At 41.9% G+C, this 20,139-nt stretch overlaps 1 protein-coding gene across 2 annotated transcripts; it reads left to right on the forward strand.

Annotated features, from left to right (window-relative positions):
• Positions 1–1,207: 1,207 nt before the first annotated feature.
• On the forward strand, positions 1,208–15,725 carry LOC109870371 (uncharacterized). 2 transcript variants are annotated; one of them, XM_020460858.2, is made up of 7 exons: positions 1,208–1,272; positions 2,134–2,183; positions 2,437–2,523; positions 9,555–9,655; positions 9,785–9,880; positions 10,071–10,292; positions 10,989–15,725. In XM_020460858.2, the coding sequence occupies exons 1-7, from the start codon at positions 1,242–1,244 to the stop codon at positions 12,520–12,522; spliced, it is 2,121 nt and encodes a 706-aa protein (XP_020316447.1). In that variant the 5' UTR covers positions 1,208–1,241; the 3' UTR covers positions 12,523–15,725. The 2 variants fall into 2 exon arrangements, with proteins under 2 accessions (XP_020316447.1, XP_020316448.1); XM_020460859.2 differs by lacking the exon at positions 1,208–1,272 and adding an exon at positions 1,408–1,550.
• Positions 15,726–20,139: the final 4,414 nt, after the last annotated feature.

A 20,139-nucleotide genomic window follows, 5' to 3' on the forward strand; every position in this document is an offset into this window, starting at 1 on the left:
CACATGCCTTAATTCCCCCAAGAGGCAGTCCCAGCCCTGGTCACCCAACCTTGCAGTGCCCTACATGGCAACTGTAGGCAATCATTTTGAGGAATCTCCAGTTACAAGGTATCTGTAGGAATATGGAAGATAATGTCATTAGACTTTTACATCACCAGGTCATTGTGGAATACTCAAATATAATATCCCTTACAACACATCATGATACCATTGGATAGATAGATGCATGTGCACACACACATGTGCATGTGTAGCATGTGTCAATAGCAGGATCACAAACGAATACATAAATACCACTTGAAGTTTGATGAGTTGATCATTTGAATCAGCTGTGTAGTGCTAAGGCAAAAACAACCCTACCCTCTCACAGGAAGCAGTGCAGGTCTTAATCCAGGCACGTGTCATCCCCTGTCTGGACTACTGCAACTCGCTGTTGGCTGGGCTCCCCGCTTGTAAGATCAAACCCCTGCAACTTATCCAGAACGCGTCTCTGCTCATTTAGTCACTCTAAAAGAGTTGCCAATCAGCTTAAATGCAGTAGGTTTTTTCATATTGGACATACATAATTGCAATAAATGATAGGAGTACACACCAACAAAAAAAACTGTTGACCATTTAGGCTTGAAAAAATAAAGAATGAACACATACATCACATATCTTACATAAATACTTTTGATTATTCTTTGTATGCTAAGTATTATAAAATATATTCATAATTGTGCATATTTTCCATTATTTTCACACTAATTCTTAATTTACAAAGTACACACAACATGACACTTATTCTAAAGGATTCCAAAAATCCATGACCCTTTGAGTCAGAGACTCTGACAGGCAATATCAGTTAACCTGTTAAAGCTTTTGTGCCGAATCAACTGCTTGTTTCAGGTGCAATGTTTATGGTAATGTAGCAGCAAGCTATTTTCTTCTTTTTAATTTCAGTTTATTTTAGTAAATACTTTCTTAATACATACTTTTCTTAAATGCATTTTTGGTTAAGGGCTTGTAAGTAAGTATTTCATTGTATGGTCACTGTAAGGTCTACTACACGTGTTGCATTCGGCGCATTTGACAAATACATTTTGATTTGATTGAATGCACACTACCGCACAGTAGGTGGCGGCATGCACAAACAAAATGTTCAAACGCCATGATACAGAAGAAGAAAATAAAAAATATGTTACCCGGAAGTACTTCGTTATTTTTGCCTGCTTCACACAAAGGTAACAAAAATAGAGTTGATGCTGCGCGAGTTCCACAGATCATTGCATGGTAAGGATTTGGTTGGAATTCGCCATAATTGTAGACAGAGTTTTTACTAAAGATACAGATCTGTGGTAGTGCACAGTCTATGTACTTTCTAAGACCTTCGTGACATGACATCATTTGTACAAAAACCTCTGACTCATGAATAGCTCAGCAGAGTTTGATAACGTTTGTTATAGCTGTACTTCTTACAAACTAAATAGCTAATTATTACTAGCTAATTATTTGTGGCTCTTTCAAAACAAGTTTTTAAGAAGACGTGATACCCTGACTACAATTTCGAAGTAAATAACTAGCCTTGCATTAGTCAATCCAAAACATCATTCATCAGTTTGTTTAACGTTACCCACACATTTGCTAGATAGAGCTAGATTAACTGTTAGTATCAGAGTGACTTGAATTTTATGAAAATTCGTTTATAGAATGTGGCTACAGTCAAAGACTTGCATGTATCAAATCATCATGGATTGCAAATCATTTTCTTACACAGAAGTGGGGAGTGATTGGTGGTGGGGGAGTTAAACCTTTTTCCAATGCAGTGTCTGTACTATAAAGAGGAGGGCGTTTATCTTCAGGAGAAAGGGCAAGTGAAGGAATTCATCCCAGTTGTCTCTTCTGTTCCCAACATGGCTAACATCAAAGAGAGAGAGAAGTCAAATACTAACTGCATTTGAGATGTTATCCATGCATACATTGTTCACAACTTATTGTGGCCCTGAAACGTTGTCCTCCTAAAAGTAGAGGATGAGACACATGAGTACTTTAGTAAGACTTGAGCGGCACATCCTGCGGAAGAGAAGCATTGGCTGAGTCCTTTCCCACATGCTGAATTGTTTTTAATGATTCTTTGGTTTCTTTGTTTGGCAGATGTCTCCTGTGCAGCCTACATAAGGATGATGAAGAATCACGAAGAAGATGTAAGTTAACATCATTCACTCTTTTACCCTGATCCTCTTCTCCGCTGTAGCCTCAGGTTAACAAAGAATTGTTGGATGAAAAAAAAAGTATATACAGTAGTGGGACAAGAGCCATCCATGACTTGGAACCACCTACACCATGTTGTATCACTTCCTCATTGCAGTGCTCAAGCTGTTGATTCATCAATTTAGCTAAAGTAAATGCCTGTAGTTCCCTCTGTTAGTGAAACCACTTCTTTGTTTGTCTCTGCAGGAATTTGTTGCAGTGCGGGTCCAAGACCCTCGGGTTCAGAATGAAGGCTCTTGGAACTCGTACGTGGACTTCAAGATATTCCTTCACGTGAGTATCCATTCACCATTAACAAACTTAACAAAGAAGCAGTTGTCTCAATGAGTGTGTAAGTCCTTAAGCCATATTAGACCTGTATAACCCAAGTCTTGGAAAGGACTAGTTTGAAATTACTTAAGACTTTCATTGTATGCATTTGTCATAGATGAGTCAGGATCAGAAAAAACAAATGACTACTCCCTAGGGCCGGGCGGTATACCGTATGTTACAGTATACCGGTATTTATGCACGGACCTGTCTGGGTTTTTACTTCTATAACGGTATTTTTATATTTTTTAAATTTTTCAAATGTGATATGCGGTGTGTAATATCCTTTATAGTTTACACCGCTACTTGAGTCATTCCTTTCTCCATGCAGCTTTCCACACTGTCACTCAAGGAGCGCATTTGTTGTTGCTTGACCAGGATACACTTGCATTCAGTCTCTGCATGGGCAATGCAGCACATGCAACAATGTTGATTACAACGATGTTTCCAGTTAGCTTCTCAATATAAATTCACCAGCGTTATATCATTACACTATTAGTTTGTTTCTTACATCTGCAAACAGCTAGTTTGTCTTTTCTTAGCAAGTACAACTAAGTCGTGTTAGCTGCTAATCGATATTTAGCTGGCCAGCTAATACATGTAGAGTCAGAGCAAACGTAGCTAGCTAACACAGCCTGATACCAGTACGAGTACTGTAGGCTAAATCAGCATGTTGATTGTGCAACAGTATTTTACAACTCAAAACGGAATTACGCAAAGCATTAATATGTTGGCTACATGAAGAAACATTTCAGGTGTTTTCGTAAATTCAGTCTGGAGACAAGTGCCAGAGTGTGTTTTGGGCGTTCATAAATTCAGAGCGTTTTGCTGTCGGAGCTTTCGGTAGAGTGAATTTATGAGCGCATCGTAATGTAGCCAACGATTATAGGGTCCCATAGGAAACACTGAACATCACTTTGGTTCTTACCCTGTCACAATAACTCCTCCCTGGCATTTTCATTCGTTGTCATGTCAAACAACACTTATTTATTCAGTTATAGAATTAGAATAAACATTATATTTCCATGATGCTAACAGTTCACCAAAGTGTTTTGCTCTAAATCACAATTGCAACATTTGGTTTAAAATATGGCCTTGCTTTTTTGCCAATATCGTGCAACCCTACGTGGCAGTGTGGAAATTATTTTAGGTTGAAGTTGAATTGAACAGTATAAAACAATCAGAATGGAGAAAGACTCATTGACATCACTTAGAATGTATGTGTTGCCAGTAGCGGTGCGTGGGTAAAATCACTGGCAGTCACTTTTGATGCACACATATCCAGATGATGATGCTGCGTACCATTTTGCGAAATGACGCTGTAGGTGTGATCGAGGAGTTAGAACCACAGAGTTACCGCAAGTCGCAAAGAAAACAGTCCACTATTCCAGGTCCATTTCAACTTCAACATCATCAAATCACCTACAATGCATTCGGAAAGTATTCAGACCCCTACCCTTTTTCCACATTTTGTTACGTTACAGCCTTATTCTAAAATTGATTAAATAAAAATGTTCCTCATCAATCTATACACAATACCCCATAATGACAAAGTGAAAACAGGTTTTTAGAAATGTTTGCATTCAGCATTGTATTCAGACCTTTTGCTATGAGACTCGAAATTGAGCTCAGATGCATCCTGTTTCCATTGATCAGCCTTGAGATGTTTCTACAACTTAATTAGAGTCCACCTGTGATAAATTCTATTGATTGGACATGATTTGGAAAGGCACACAGCTGTCTATATAAGGTCCCACAGTTGACAGTGCATGTCAGAGCAAAAACCTAGCCATGAGGTCAAAGGAATTGTCTGTTGAGCTCCAAGACAGGATTGTGTCAAGGCACAGACCTGGGGAAGGGTACCCAAGGTCCCCAAGAACACAGTGGTCTCCATCATTCTTAAATGGAAGAAGTTTGAAACCACCAAGACTCTTCCTAGAGCTGGCCGCCCAGCCAAACTGAGCAATCGGCGGAGAAGGGCCTTGGTCAGGGAGGTGACCAAGAACCCGATGGTCACTCTGACAGAGCTCCAGCGTTCGCCTTTGGAGATGGGAGAACCTTCCAGAAGGACAACCATCTCTGCAGCACTCCACCCACCAATCAGGCCTTTATGGTAGAGTGGCCAGATGGAAGGCACATGACAGCCCGCTTGGAGTTTGCCAAAAGGCACCTAAAGGACTCTCAAACCATGAGAAACAAGATTCTATGGTCTGATGAAACCAAGATTGAACAAGCTCGGTGGTGGCAGCATCATGCTTTTGGGATATTTTTCAGAGGCAGGGACTGGGAGACTAGTCAGGATCGAGGGAAAGATGTAAGAGCAAAGTACAGAGAGATCCTTGATGAAAACCTGCTCCAGAACGATCAGGACCTCGGACTGGTGCAAAGGTTCACCATTCCAACAGGACAACGACCCTAAGCACACAGCCAAGACAACGCAGGAGTGGCTTTGGGACAAGTCTCTGAATGTCTTTGAGTGACCCAGCCAGAGCCTGAACTTGAACACGATCAAACATCTCGAGACCTGAAAATAGCTGTGTAGTGACGCTCCCCATCCAACCTGACAGAGCTTGAGAGGATCTGCAGAGAAGAAGGTGAGAAACTCCCCAAATACAAGTGTGCCAAGCTTGTAGCATCATACCCAAGAAGACTCCAGGCTGTAATCGCTGCCACAGGTGCTTCAACAAAGTACTGAGTAAAGGGTCTAATAACTTTTGTAAGTGTGATATTTCAGTTTTTATTTTTCATACGTTTGCAAAAAAAAGTCTAAACCTGTTTTTGCTTTGTCATTATGGTGTATTGTGTGTAGATTGATTTAAAAAAAATATTAATACATTTTATAATAAGGCTGTAACGTAAACAATGTGAAAGTGAAGGGGCAAAAGTGAAGGGGTCTCAATACTTTCTGTTTACACCGTATGCTGAGTCTAATACAGTGAGAACTAAAGATACAAAACACTATTTAGTCCAGTCAACATGAGTACACGCCACTGCGTGTTGCATAAAATACAGTCACATTTTTATTTTTTTTTATCCAGTGAATTGACATTTTGACCACATCGCACCGCCCTACTACTCCCATCAGCAAATAGACCTAGATGATATCGCTAAAGTTGATGGCAAGTGGTTTGGAATGCTATGTGTCTTCACTCAAACCATGGTACCCTGCTTGGAGGTAAACAACAACATTTGTTGGTATGAATTCTACAATGTTCACGTGTTTTTGTTAATCTCTGCTGTTGACTTTCCTCTCCCCATGATGTTTGACTCATGGTAATGAAGGGCTAAGCCGTCATCAAGCAGGCTTATAATGTATGTTAATGTAGGCTTATACTGGAGGTTTAACAATTGGGCTTCATTCAAATGGCTTGTCAATCTAGTATTTACTTTGTTCTCTATAAACATACAATGGAATCCTGCAGGTGAAGTATCATTCTTAATATGTACCATCGTTGTCCCTTTCTGACATTAGCCTAAGAAAAATGGATTCATGTGAATTGATTGATCGATTCCTCAGGAGGGTAATGCAGTAAAATGCTAATTGTATTTGTCACGTGCCGAATACAACCGGTGTAGACCTTACAGTGAAATGCTTACTTAAAAGCTCTTCCTCAATGATGTGGAGTTAAATAAAGAAAAGAAAAACACACTATAAATGTATATAAATATATGTAAGCTATAAGGAGTACCAATACCATATCACTGTGCTCTATATGTTGTAATTGAGATAAATATGGACATCTGGATAGATGATAATAATAAAAGTAAAAAGTAGCAGTACCGTATATGGTGAGTGCATGTCTGAGTATGTGGATAAAGACCTGTAGGTGTGCATAGAGTCAGTGCAGGTAGTCCAGGTAGCCATTGATTAGCTACTCAACAGTCTTATTGCTTCGGGGTAGAAGTGGTCTCGGCGCTTGTTGATCCGAGATCTGATGCTCCGATACCCCTTGCCAGATGGTAGCAGAGAGAACAGCCCATGGCTTGGGTGTCTGAAGTTTTTTGGCAATTTTCTGGGCCTTCCTCAGACACCGACTGGTATAAAATTACCTGGATGGTAGGGAGCTCAGCACCAGTGATGTTCTGGGCCGTCCACACCATCCTCTGTATAGCCTTGCGTTTGAGAGCATTGCAGTTGCCATACCAGGCAGTGGTGCAGCCAGTCAAAATGCTATCAATGGTGCAGCTGTAGAACTTCTTCAGGATCTGGGGGCCCGTGTCAAATCTATTCAGCCTCCTGAGGGAGAAGAGGCGCTGTTGTGCCTGCTTCACGACTGTGTGTTTGTGTGGACCATATTAAGTCCTCAATGATGTGGACACCGAGGAGCTTGAAGTTCTTGACCCGCTCCACTACAGCCAGGTGGATGGGGGGGCCTACCAGGCGATCTGGGACGTTGATGTGTGCCATGATCAGCTTTTCAAAGGAATTCATGATTACAGAGGTGCGCTACGGAGATGAGCCAAGCATGATTACAGCCACTTTGAGCGAAATCAGTCATCCGGAACAGCGGAGGCCCTCATGCTTGGCTTGGTGTTGCATAAAAGGCATTTATAGTGCCTTCAGAAAGTATTGACACCCCAATTAACCCCATAGAGTCGATGTCCGCACCCCCGCAGAAATGTAATTAGCATAATGGTTCAAACGTTTAAGCCAGAGATCCGTTTTTTTTGCATTGGATGCATCTCAATTCACCGCATCCACCAATGTCGCATTTCCGCATCTGCTGTGAAAGGTGGCGGAGCTAGAGCGTTGTTTGCCAGACCATGAGATAAACCCCCAAAAATCGGTCTTCTCACAAAATCTTCTGTAGTGTCCAAACAGTTTGGCCTATAAACCCCTCTATGGAAAGAGGAGACTCTCACGAACATGATGGTGTTCTCCGCTTTTCTCTACGACGGTTCAGCCGACCTGCCAACTTCAGTCTGTAGAGTTCGAACAGTTTGGGCTAGTGGTTTCCTTCTTCTCCGACAACTGAGTTAGGAAGGACGCCTGTATCTTTGTAGTGACTGGGTGTATTGATACACCATACAATGTGTAATTAATAACTTTGATCATGCTCAAAGGGATATTCAGTGTCTGCTTTTCAAAGAAATCTACCAATAGGTGATCTGCTATAACCTCCAGCCACATATAGCTAGCTAACAATAAGCTTAAACTTGCAATGGAACAACTTTCTGACAAAATTAGGAACGTATAATATCTGTAGCTAGATTCTTACCCGTATGTATACGTGGATGAAAGCTTCACTGCAGACTGCATCCCCTTTCATTAAATAAGACGTCCTGTCTGTGTGTCAAGTCACTGGTTCACACTTACCATGTGCAATGCCATAAGAATCCTCATAAGCTTTAACCCCAACATAAACTCTGACCAAGTTACTTGCCCTAGCAGAGTTGGTTTGGCTGTTTTCATGTTATCCAGAGCGTTGTTGACTATTTGTGGTCCTGGCAACAATTTAATTACGTTTTTTTTTCAACCGGTGTTGAGCGTTCGTAAATTCATCAGTTATTCTGCGCTCTGTCACACTTAGACGAGAGTGATCTGAAACAGTTTTTGCAGTGACTTTCTACTGAAATGGATACTTGCATAGTTGAGTCTTTGTTAAGTTTTACTACGCAATACATTATTTTATTTTTTTAAAGCTGCGTTAGACAGGATTACTTACACAAACTGACCAGCTCAAATAGACATATTGCCGACCAATACATACTCCACTCTCGGCATGTCCAGCCCACTCATTATCTCAGCCAATCATGGGTAGCAGGAAGGTTGCTTCCTTTTTCTGTGACTTAAACAACTAGGCTTGTAATTTTAACAATGTTATTCATATTTACAGATGGCATACAAGTCTGTTATTAAGGCACATGAAAGTGCACATGTTCGAGGCATTTCTGCCAAAAAACAATTTTGATAAAATAAAATAAAAGTACTTTCGAATGACTCTCCTGTGAAGTAGTAAACCACGACATACACCTAGTTTCCTGAAACGGGTCACATTTGATCAACAGTCTCACATAGCCATACATACCTTGAAATCACGTTGTTTGTTACGCTTCTTTTGGAGGTCTAGATCATTTTGTATTAGCCGAAACTGCTAGAATGATCCTCTGGCTTTTTTATTGGATGTTACATTTCAAGAACCCTCCCCCACATGCCGATAGAAGAAGGGGTGCTGCGTGTTATGGTCGTCATTGTTTTCCAACCGTTTAGGACACATTTTGCAGAGTTATTGTGTATGCTAGTTTGCAACATTGTCGAAAATGGAAGAAAACTTGCCCTTTTCATGTCCCTGTTTCGCTGCCAACTCTCACTCCCTCTCCCCCCTTTGCGCATGTTGTGAAGGGAGAGATACATTCTGATAAGCACAAGCATACGACAGTCGCACAAGCATACGACAGTCGAACAACATTTCAAAATGTAAAACACCGTTTTTAAAACAATTACTTTTACTGAGGAGAGTCTCAGCTTTCTGAGTGTAAAAAAAAGATTACAGTATTTACTCTGAACATTGAGGAAATACCACTGCTAAACAGAGGATGTAATTGAGATTATGATTTGTAGGACATTAAATTGACTGTTAGATGAATTACATGGCTATCCAGCAGCAATATAACATTTGGTGTGTTTTGAGTTCCCACTCCCTCAAGTGGTGAATTATATAGCCTAGGCCAATATGCACAAAAAATATGCAGGCAGATCATCTCTAAAGAGCCAAAAATAAATCTGACAATTCTGAGTCTTATTTTGACATGTTGCACATCAAAATATCCATCATGCATTCCCTGAACATGTAAGATAAATAACTTCTTTCATGTGTTACTTGGCCCGGAAATAGTTAGTCTAGAGCCCTGCCACTAATGGAAAGTCAATTTATTTCAATATTACTTTTTGTACTTATTGCCCAGCTCTCTAGTTTGGGCTTGATGTTTTCACTCCCATTGGCGTTGTCTGTATCCGCAGGATGTAATGGTGCACCATCTCTTTTTACTCACAGACCAACAGCAAGTCCTTCACTGCCAAGACGTCCTGTGTGCGCCGGCGCTACAGTGAGTTTGTCTGGCTCAAGAAGAGGATGCAGAAAAACACTGGCTTGGTGTAAGTCATAGCATTGTCCCCCAATGTGGTTGGCTTAACTGCTTGTTTATAAAATAATTACAAACACCAATGTGAAATTGTCCTGTTCTGGGAGCTATGGGTTATTCTCTGTCCCTGTCTGTCCTATAGACCTGTCCCAGACCTGCCCAGCAAGTCCTTCTTCTCCTTCAGTAGTGAGGACTTCCTGGAGAAGAGGAGGAAAGGCCTGCAGTGCTTCCTGGACAAGTCAGTTCCTCTCCTAAGTTAATAATTAGCAATGACTCCACCATTTCAATTATAGTACTTGCTTGTTCCCTCTATTTGTCATTGTCACACCTAGAATGAGCACAAAGGAAAAATGGTACCATGACTAGCCGACGATAAAGAGACCACAGCATTGAGCATGGCATTGTTTGTCTTGTTTGTCTTTCTTCAGAGTGTGCAGCATGACAGTGTGTCTGTCAGATAGCCAGCTCCACCTCTTCCTGCAAACCCAACTGCCGGTTGGTCACATCCTAGACTGTGTGCAGGGCCACACCCCCTACACTGTGACAGAGGCCATCCTCACCTATGCCTCGTCCAACCAGGGCTGGGTTCAGGAAGAGGACTCGACCCAGGAGCCTAGTCTCACTCCAGTTCCTTATGAGTCCATGGAGAGGTAAGACTGGAGCAGATCAAACTGTCCACACGGGCGCAAATAAGGCGTAGGTTTGAGTTTAAACGCCTGGTGTGCTCCTGAATAGACTTGAGTGTGTTCAATTAACACATTGTTTTAGGCCAGGATTCAATCTGGACCGCGGAAGACCCGCGTTGTAGCGTGATGGACATGTAAAGGTAATTTCCGATTGATCCGAAATCTTCAGCGTTTACTTTGAACGTTAGGTTAACTTTGCCTATAAATTGTGCAGAGCCAAAAAGGGCCAGTTGGATTGAATTCCAGCCTAAGTCTTTGCAGATGCATGCAATTCTACGGTAAGAGAATGAGGACGACTTTTAACAATTATCATGGAAAATTGGACAAAAACACATTCACTCTAAGAACAGTGCAGATGAGAAGTTTGGTAACAGAATGACGGCACAAACAGCACAAAGCGTTCTTCTGTTTAAGCTTTGCATCTGCACTGTTCTTGAAGTAAATGTGTCTATAAAATAAAAAAAGTTAAAGGTACTCCTTGTGAATAGTTACATCGTTTGCTTAACTTTGCAATCATTGGTTTTAGTGTGACATGCATTTTTAAAGTGAAAAATCTGACTCCGCATCAATCTGTTACCCATACCTGTATTTCAGGTTTTACATGTCAATATAAAGGTTATGTTGAGTAGTGGTACTCTATGGCCTTCTCTTTCCCCACAGCCCTGCCCCTCATCTACCTACCCTGCAATGTCAAGAGCCCCTCAGCCCTGTGAACCTCGCCTCCAGTGAGCCAGAGGGCCTACGGACTGAGAAGTTCCTAGCTGACGCCGATGACATAGACAATGTGGAGACCCTTTCCCCAGAGGTCACCCAGGAGGACCGCAATGTAGTCCAGGCAGAGCCCATCCTGGAGATACACAGCCCAGTGGAGACTATCTTTAAGTGGGGCAGCCATGAAGAATCTACTCCAGAGAGGCTCGACCATGAGGCGATGATCCACCACCAAGGTGATTGTCAACTGCAGACACCTGTGGAAGTGCACTGTGAAAAGGACACAGGCTTGGAGGAGGAGTGTGTAGTGGAGGTGACGACTGAGAGGGTCATTAGGGAGGAGAGCCATGCTGACATAACTACAGAGACAATCCCTCCCAAACAGAGTAACCTAGACCCAGATAGCCACGAGGAACTGATCCACCAAGGGGAACAGACACCTGAGGAAGAGGCCACAGGCCTGGAGAAGGAGTATGTATCAGAAGAGGCCATTACTGACACGACTACAGAGACGATCCCTCCCAAACAGCGTAGCCCAGAGCTAGATATCCATGAGGAAACTCCTGGAGATGGAGTTCGAGATGGAGATGGAGTTCTAGAGGACCTTAGCCTTGCGGAGGAAGCTCAAGAAAGCATCAGTCATGAGAAGACAACCTCGGAAGGGGACAGCAACAAAGACACAGTAACAGCCATTGAGCTGGACAGCCATGGGCACATGGATGAGATTAACTCCCACATAGAGATCAGCCTAGAGGAAGAGTGTCATGAGATCACATCAGAAGAGGTGGAATGTGTTGATGACTCAACCCAAAGGGTAGAAAGTGGAGATGAGACAACCCAGAAGAGGAAGGCTCCCTTGGACATTCAACAAGTAGATGATCAGCTGGACACAACCCAAGAGGTTGAGATTGATGAGGAAATTAATGGAAAGGATGGGGAGAGTCTTGGGGATGGGGCAACAACATTTGATGGGAGTAGCCATAAGGAGAGCGACAACAAGGATTCTGCCAATAACGACAATGCAATACAAGAGACGAATGGCTACATGGAGACCGCTCCCGAGAAGGAAAATCACCAAACAGACTGCACAGAGGCAGAAAAGGCCTTCAACAACTCAGACACTGTAATTCTCGAAACTAACCGAGGTCCCTCACATGTTGAAATCACATCTGAGGTATCCAATGCTCAGGGGACCAATGATGTCAAAGTCAGAGAGGACTGGGATATTTTGTACATGGTCAACAGTTGCTCAGCAAAAACCCTAGAGAATGAATCTTCAGAGCTAGTGGGTGATGGAGTTGAGCTAAAGGACATGAGAATCCAAGAGAGCAGTCATCTGGAGTCTGAGGGCCACTGTACAGAGCAGAATATCTCATTAGCCCAGGAGGGTAATACTGAGGCCTCAGAAGTGAGCCAGGAATGGGAGGCCCATGGGTTCACTGTTGCTACAAACCAGACTGTGAGCCCAGAGATGGAGCCCTAGATATTAGGCTGCTGCATGCACTCTGAACGTGAACAATGGATAGTGGGATGTCTTCTGCCAAAGACAGAACCAGTCTTTCACTCACCCTGCACGCCTATTCTCACACTCCAGCTGAGCTCTGCTTCGCTTGCGTTGATGAACTTCCTCTGTTGGGCAACAGAGAGTGCTCAAAGTCACAGTAATACTTGAGTCTATGGGTGAGAATTTCCCCAAGCTGACAAGTCCAGTGTATCACGCTTCGTATTTGGTCATTGACTTTCCTCAATCTGGCACTTTCACGTATTCCTCTGTATACCCTGTGAACTTGTGCCTATAAGGGAATTAGTCCATTTAACTCAACCGGCTGTGGTGCCCCAATGGCATTAATGTGACAATTATTTTGTCCGTTAATCCACATGCCTTAACACTGTATGCTTGACTATGAGGGGCAAACATGTCCCAACCTGCCCCAAGTCCCTCTGATGCATGTGCCCATCTGAACACCTGCCTTGATGAAGCAAAACGCCCTTCAACTGATCAGCAGCAAAACCGAGGCCCTGCTTGTTGGCACCCACTGTCAGGTCCAGCACTCACCAATAACACACCTCACCATAGCAGGACAGAACACGCCTCTCTCCCCCTCAGTTTCCAGTCTGGGTGTAAAAGCTTGATTTCCTCCCTGACCTTTGACAGCCACGTCAAACAACCGCGTAAAGCGCCATTCCATCTCCTCACGGCTGAACTACCTCGACACACTCTTCACCGGGAACCCAGGCCGGAGTCTCCAAAAGCTCCAGTACATCCTGAACAGAGCTGCCAGGATCCTGATGAGAGTGCGGAAACGCCATCACATCAACCCCATCGCGGCATCTCTCTGCACTGGCTCCCCATCTCATTACGGATTGAATTCAAAACCCTCCTGCGGACATTCCCGTGTGTTCATGGCAATACCCCTCCTTTATCTAAAAATAACTACTCTCCCTCCATAACCCCACCTGCACCCTTAGGACAAGCGACTCCACACCCCCAGGACCAAGCTCAGCTTCTTGGGAGATCAGTTTCAGCTCGACCGCCCCCAGCCTCTGGAATGCCCTCCCGGACCACCTGAAGGCATCACAGACTCTGGGCTCCTTTAAAATGGGCCTAAAGACCTTTCTCTTTAGGAAGGCTTTTAAATCCAGTTTTATTTGTCACATGCTTCGTTAACAACAAGTGTAGACTAACAGTGAAATTCTTACTTACGGGTCCTTTTCCAACACTGCAAAGTTAGATAAGGAAAGCTGGGCTTGTCCTTGTCCCTTGTAGCGTCAACTGTGTTCTTTGTGTCAGTTGCCTGGTCTAGTTGTCCCAAAAAACGTTATTTGTTTTTAAATTTATTTAATGCACTTTGAGATTATTCTGTATAATGAAAAGTGCTTTACAAATGTAATTTATTATTATTATGTGATCATAACTGTCGCAGGGAAGTCGTGATTACGAATTTGGAGTCCGTGAAAAGTTGTCTTGCAATCGACTTTGACTGTGTTTTATTAATAACATCCAGCAAAAAGTGTCATCCTGCATGCATTCCCTTTGCTGACGTGGGTGATTTCTTGGTTCAGCTTGAATAAACAGGGATGAGGGTCGTTCCACCTCAAAAAGCACAAGTAAGAGGATTTCGACACCCACCATCTCAGATTGTGTCGTAATCGTTTCTGTAGTTAGAAACAGATAAGATTAGCGTTCCTGAAACATTATTTTGTTGAAATATATAATATATATAATATAATTTAATATCTGAGAAATTAAAGGCCCAATGCAGTCATGTTTATCTCAGTATCAAATATTTTCTGAGTAGCAATTAAGTACCTTACTGTGATTGTTTTAAATTAAAATGGTCAAAAATAGCTCCTTAGCAAAGAGCCATTTCTCAAGCAAGAATTTGGAGAGTGGTCCCAGTGGGGAGGGGAAAACTGAAAACTAGCTGTTATTGGCAGAGATGTTTGGAACTCTTTCTTATTGGTCTATTAACTTAATTACCGCCTGGTGACGTCACCAAGCAGGCCTAAACTCCATCCCAGGCAGAAATTTCAGGTAATCTTTTCAAACAGCTCTTACACTAAAAGGCCATTATCATTTTCCGTGTTCTTCCAACCTCATATTGTATTATTCCAACCTCATATATTTGACTGCACCCCCCCACCCACAACAAGTAGTGTTCCAAGCTGCAGCTCCATACTGCTTGTCAGACATGACTGATACTGGTTGTTGGGGTGGGGGGGGGTTCCATTGGTGGCTTTTTACCACTTTAATGGATTCTTCATGTCTTGCATAATGGTAGGAAGAAGTTTGGTTCAAATTGGATGTTGTACTATATTTTTGAATATGATGTGAATTCTAAAAATGTTAAGGGCCAATTTGGGTGCCAACAATTATCTTACATTGTCAGATCAAATTAAATGTCAATGAGATAATGTTGAAGTAATGCTAATCTTATCTATTTCTAATGTTCTGAAATAGTTTCTGTAAATCTGAGATGATGGGTATCATGGCTTGCCATGTTAGCCAATTGAGCCGAAGGCTGCATGGACCCTAGCTTTACTAAGTTCTCTGTCCTCGGGGTGGAGTTAGTTACAGTATATAGGTATAGTAAACGGTACTCAACACTGGTATCTTTGTAAATTGTCAACATGTTACACCAATGCAGTCAGCGCGAACGTATGCTTTTAGTGTCTTCCCAGGGATGCTTCATTATTTTATTTCAACACTGAGAAAAGGGACCATTTTATTATTTATGTTTTGTGTGGGTAGACAACTACATTTAGATATAATTGGTCATGATACTTGTAGTGCATTTGAAATTATTGGGTATGTGAAACATGATGAAACATGATGTGGGGTGGACTACTAGAGGAAGCATAGAGTGCAGATTTAACTATAGCCAACCACATTGTCTGGTATCATTTCTGGTATCATGCTTCCCTATATTCTTTCATCAGGCTATGTTTGTTCCCATATTCTGCATTTTAACAGGTGCATTAGTTATTTGAAGTGGTAGATGGTTCCCGGACACATGGTTTTAGATTTTCAATGTTATGTATTTTAGACACATGGATTTACACGGGCAATATTATACCAATGATCTAAAATAGTCAACAACAACCTAGGAATGCACCTATTGACAATGTTTTATTTTTAATATCATTTTAATTGGAAATAAAATGATAGTCCCCCCCACACCTGAACTTTGCATCCATGAGTCTATTTTAATGCATGACATTTAGACATTTGTCAGACTTGCACAGTCAGGCAAGTTCACATGTGACATTTTTATATCTAACATACATTTTTTTTTTTTTAAAGCGCAACCAATCAAAACAATGATTTAATATGATTCATTATAATGTATTCCAATTTAAATGAAACAAGATGGTGGCGCAATCCTGACCCCTTGTGGCTCACATATTTCATGTCAGCATAAAAAAAACAAGCACTTTTGCCTTCCTTCAGACACAAGGCTGTTGGATGCACAAGTTGGTATGCATTGCAGTGTAGTAGTACTCGAGACCGGTCGAGAGACCACATATTGAGTCTCAGTCTTGTCTCGGGGTCTGAGACATTTTTAATCAGTGTCGGACAATGAGTACTCGCTAGTACTCTCATATTAGGGTTAGGGCCGAGTGTCTGCAGATTTTTGCTCCACCCTTAACCTTAATGAATTAATTCAATCAAGTGCAAGGTCACTAATTAGTCTAGATCTTAGACAAAAACAAAAACGCGCAGACACTCGGCCCTCTTTGGAATGTTTGACATCCCTGGGTAAGTGTAAACGGTTAGCGAACATGCTAAGTAGTTGCAAAGTAGCAAGTAGTTGCTAAAATGCTGAAGTTGTCCGTGATCACTTGTCTTTTTTGGTGATTGTGTGATATTCCGTGTTCAAGTGCTATTCGAAACTAGGAACCTCTGAAATGTCTGACTTTCAGTTTGCAAGTTGTAGTTATATACGTGCTGTGTTCAACGAGTCAGCAAGTCTGAAATTTACAAGTGCCACTCACACAGAGATAAGAAAGTCTGAAGTTTGGCTCAGTCGCAGGCCTGTTTGATTCAGTTCAGCACATTAAGTGATGCTAAGTTTCTGTTATTTTTCTTGATTTGAGTTTGGTACAAGATCTTGAAATATTTTTTTCACCACACTGAAGACCTAGGTTCAATATCCACGGTTCGCCACTGCGCAAACATGTCTAATAGATAAAGACTGCGCTTACTATACTATCCTTCCCCGTCTCCCCTTACTAATAGTGAGCGTGCAACTTTCGAAGAATCCCCCCACTCTTCCCTACCATCAAATCAAGATTTTGACGAGTACGATAAAAGTTTGACCATATTTTTAAACGAGTAAAGTTGGATGCCCAGGTTTCAATAGTCGATAACATATTAATGTTTCATGAAATAAGTGTATATACAGTGCATTCGGAAACTATTCAGAGCCCTCCCTTTTCCACATTTTGTTACATTACAGCCTTATTCTAAATGTACTCAATACATTTATTCCTAATAAATCTACACTTACAATACCCCATATTGACAAAGCGAAAACAGGTTTATAGAAATGTGTTAAAAAAATAGAAATACCTTATGTACGTACAAAAGTATTCAGACCCTTTGCTATAATTATTATTTTTACCTTTATTTAACCAGGCAAGTCAGTTAAGAACAAATTCTTATTTTCAATGACGTCCTAGGAACAGTGGGTTAACTGCATGTTCAGGGGCAGAACGACAGATTTACCTTGTACCTTGTCAGCTCGGGGGGGTTGAACTTGCAACCTTCCGGTTACTAGTCCAACGCTCTAACCACTAGGCTACCCTGCCGCCCCACACGAAATGGAGCTCAGGTGCATCCTGTTCCATTGATCATCCTTGAGATGTTTCTACAACTTGATTGGAGTCCACCTGTGGTAAATTCAATTGATTAGACATTATTTGGAAAGGCACACAACTGACTATATAAGGTCCCACAGTTGACACTGCCTGTCCGAGCAATATCAAGCCATGAGGTCGAAGGAATTGTACGTTGACGCAATCCTGTCTCGGTGCTCGAGGCAAAGATCTGGGGAAGGGTACCAAAACATTTCTGCAGCATTGAAGGTTCGCAAGAACACAGTGGCCTCCATCATTCTTAAATGGAAGAAGTTTGGAACCACAAAGACTGATCCTAGAGCTGGCCACTCGGCCAAACTGAGCAATCGGGGGAGAAGGGCCTTGGTCAGGGAGGTGACCGAGAACCCGACGGTCACTCTGACAGAGCTCCTGAGTTCCTTTGTGAAGATGGGAGAACCTTCCAGAAGGACAACCATCTCTTCAGCACTCCACCAATCAGGCCTTTATGGTAGAGTGGCCAGATGAAAGCCATTCTTCAGTAAAAGACATGACAGCTCATTGGAGTTTGCTGAAAGGCACCAAAGGTTTCTGTGTCTTTTCAAAATAAGTGTGAATGTTTATTTTCGAACACTATAGTTTTGGCTGCCCATAAGGGTACATGTAGTGTTGGTTTCATGAGCTGAAAAAAAAGATCCCATAAATGTACCATATGCACAAAAAGCTTCTCTTAAATTGTGTGGACAAATTTATATACATGCCTGTCAGTGAGCATTTCTCATTTGCCAAGATAATCCTTCCACCTTACAGGTGTGGCATATCAAGAAGATGATTAAACAGCATAATCATTACACAGGTGCACCTTGTGCATGGGACAATTAAGGCCACTCTAGAATGTTCAGTTTTGTCATATGCCACAGATGTCTCAAGTTTTGAGCGAGTGAGCCACCTCCAACGTCGTTTTAGAGAATTTGGCAGTATGTCCAACTGGCCTCACGACCGCAGACCACATATAACCACGCCAGCCTAGGACATCCATATCTGTCTTCTTCACCTGCGGGATTGTCTGAGACCAGCCACTGATGAAACTTGAGAAGTATTTCTGTCTGTAATAAAGCCCTTTTGTGGGGAAAAACTCATTCTGATTGGCTGGGCCTGGCTCCCCAGTGGTTGGGCCCAGGCCCAGTCATGTAATCCATAAATTAGGGCCTAATGAATTTAATGACTGATTTCCTTATATGAACTGTAACTCAGTAAAATCGTTGAAATTGTTGCATGTTGCGTTTATATTTTTGTTTAGTATATTTATAAAACGTGGTTTCGATATTGTTGTTATCAATGACTGTATAGGTTGTAACCCACTATTTTGGGCTGAGTCCAGGATTTCCATTGAGAATTGTTTTTTTTTTTGCCACCAGCAGGGGGCGCTGGAGCACAGAGGTTTGTCCTCTCCCCTCAACAGCACTCAAAGAGGCTGTGACAACTAACCGTTTCTCCTCCTGTCTCTTTTTTCTTTGTTCTCTTAAGCAGGTATGTGGTGTAAACAAGCACATTATTTATGGAAAATGTTAGCCTAAATGGTTATCTGAATGATACTTACCTTTTATGTTGAAATTGTAGAATGTAAATGTGTAAATTGATTGAGTTAGCGATCTTGACATGGAGATTAGGGTTGTGGCTAAGTAAGACTAGCTCATAGAATAAAATAATAAAAAAAATGGTGTCAGATAATATTTTGGTTTGAATGTATTGATGTATAGCTCCTCTGAGGTAATATTCTACTTTGTTTATATGGTCTAGGCACTGACATCTCCCCACCCATGTGCTATGTTACAGAGTTGTATTTTTAGAGAAACACTGTATATGCTAAGCTAACTGTGCTAACGCTAGCCTGTCAAGCCTATAGGGTTGCTATTAGGTTAATGGCTACAGTTAGCTGGCTCAGTATCGCTTCCTACTGTGTATTCCTTTTTGTTTAACTTTTTTTCATCTTAGGTTAAAGTAAAAACGGAGAAGGTATATTTTTAAATACAAGTTACTGTATCAGCTAGTATGACTTTTTTAAATACAGAGGATGTGTGTTACTGTACTTAGTTATAGTACTTTCTAGTCTTTTACAGCATCTGAGTGGATGATTTATGTTGCAGATCAAAATTCACCCCGACTCAAACTTTACTGTCCATCTGAACATCTGTAGTGCGGAGTTGTCAACCATGACTGAGAGGTCTTGGAGCAGGCAGGCCTTCCCCGGGAGGAAGAGCACCTCCGTTTTGTCAAGATCAAGGCTAGGTGGGGCTCGGGAGTAGCTTTCCCAGGTGCATTAGAATTGAGTTCAAACAAGATCTAATCACATTGGGTCATTTTTGGGTGGTCTCCAACACAGAATACACGTATCGGAGATACATCGCCTTTGAAAAGAGGCTACTTGCTGTTCACTCAAACCAACACTGTTTCAGATTCTAAAGGCCAAAAAGCAATTTTCAGAATGGGGGGGGGGGGGGGTGGGCGCAATTTTCAGAATGGGGGGGGGGGGGGGGGCATGTCACTGTCCGCAGAGAAAGTTGCACCCCTGGCTATATGTATGTATTATTTGTAGCATTTGTACAGCTAAATCAGAGTCATATTCTGCCCTAACTCAAATTGAAATATCTGGCTGTGTCATTATGACTTTGGATAATTATTTGACACATTGAAGTTATTTCATTTGAACTATGGTTAAGCTAAAAGGGAGAAGATGGAGAGAGAAAAGGATCCTGGAAAAGTGACAGTAATTGGTGAGAAG

The sequence above is a fragment of the Oncorhynchus kisutch genome, linkage group LG25 (assembly GCF_002021735.2).
Source record: "Oncorhynchus kisutch isolate 150728-3 linkage group LG25, Okis_V2, whole genome shotgun sequence".
NCBI lineage: Eukaryota > Metazoa > Chordata > Actinopteri > Salmoniformes > Salmonidae > Oncorhynchus > Oncorhynchus kisutch.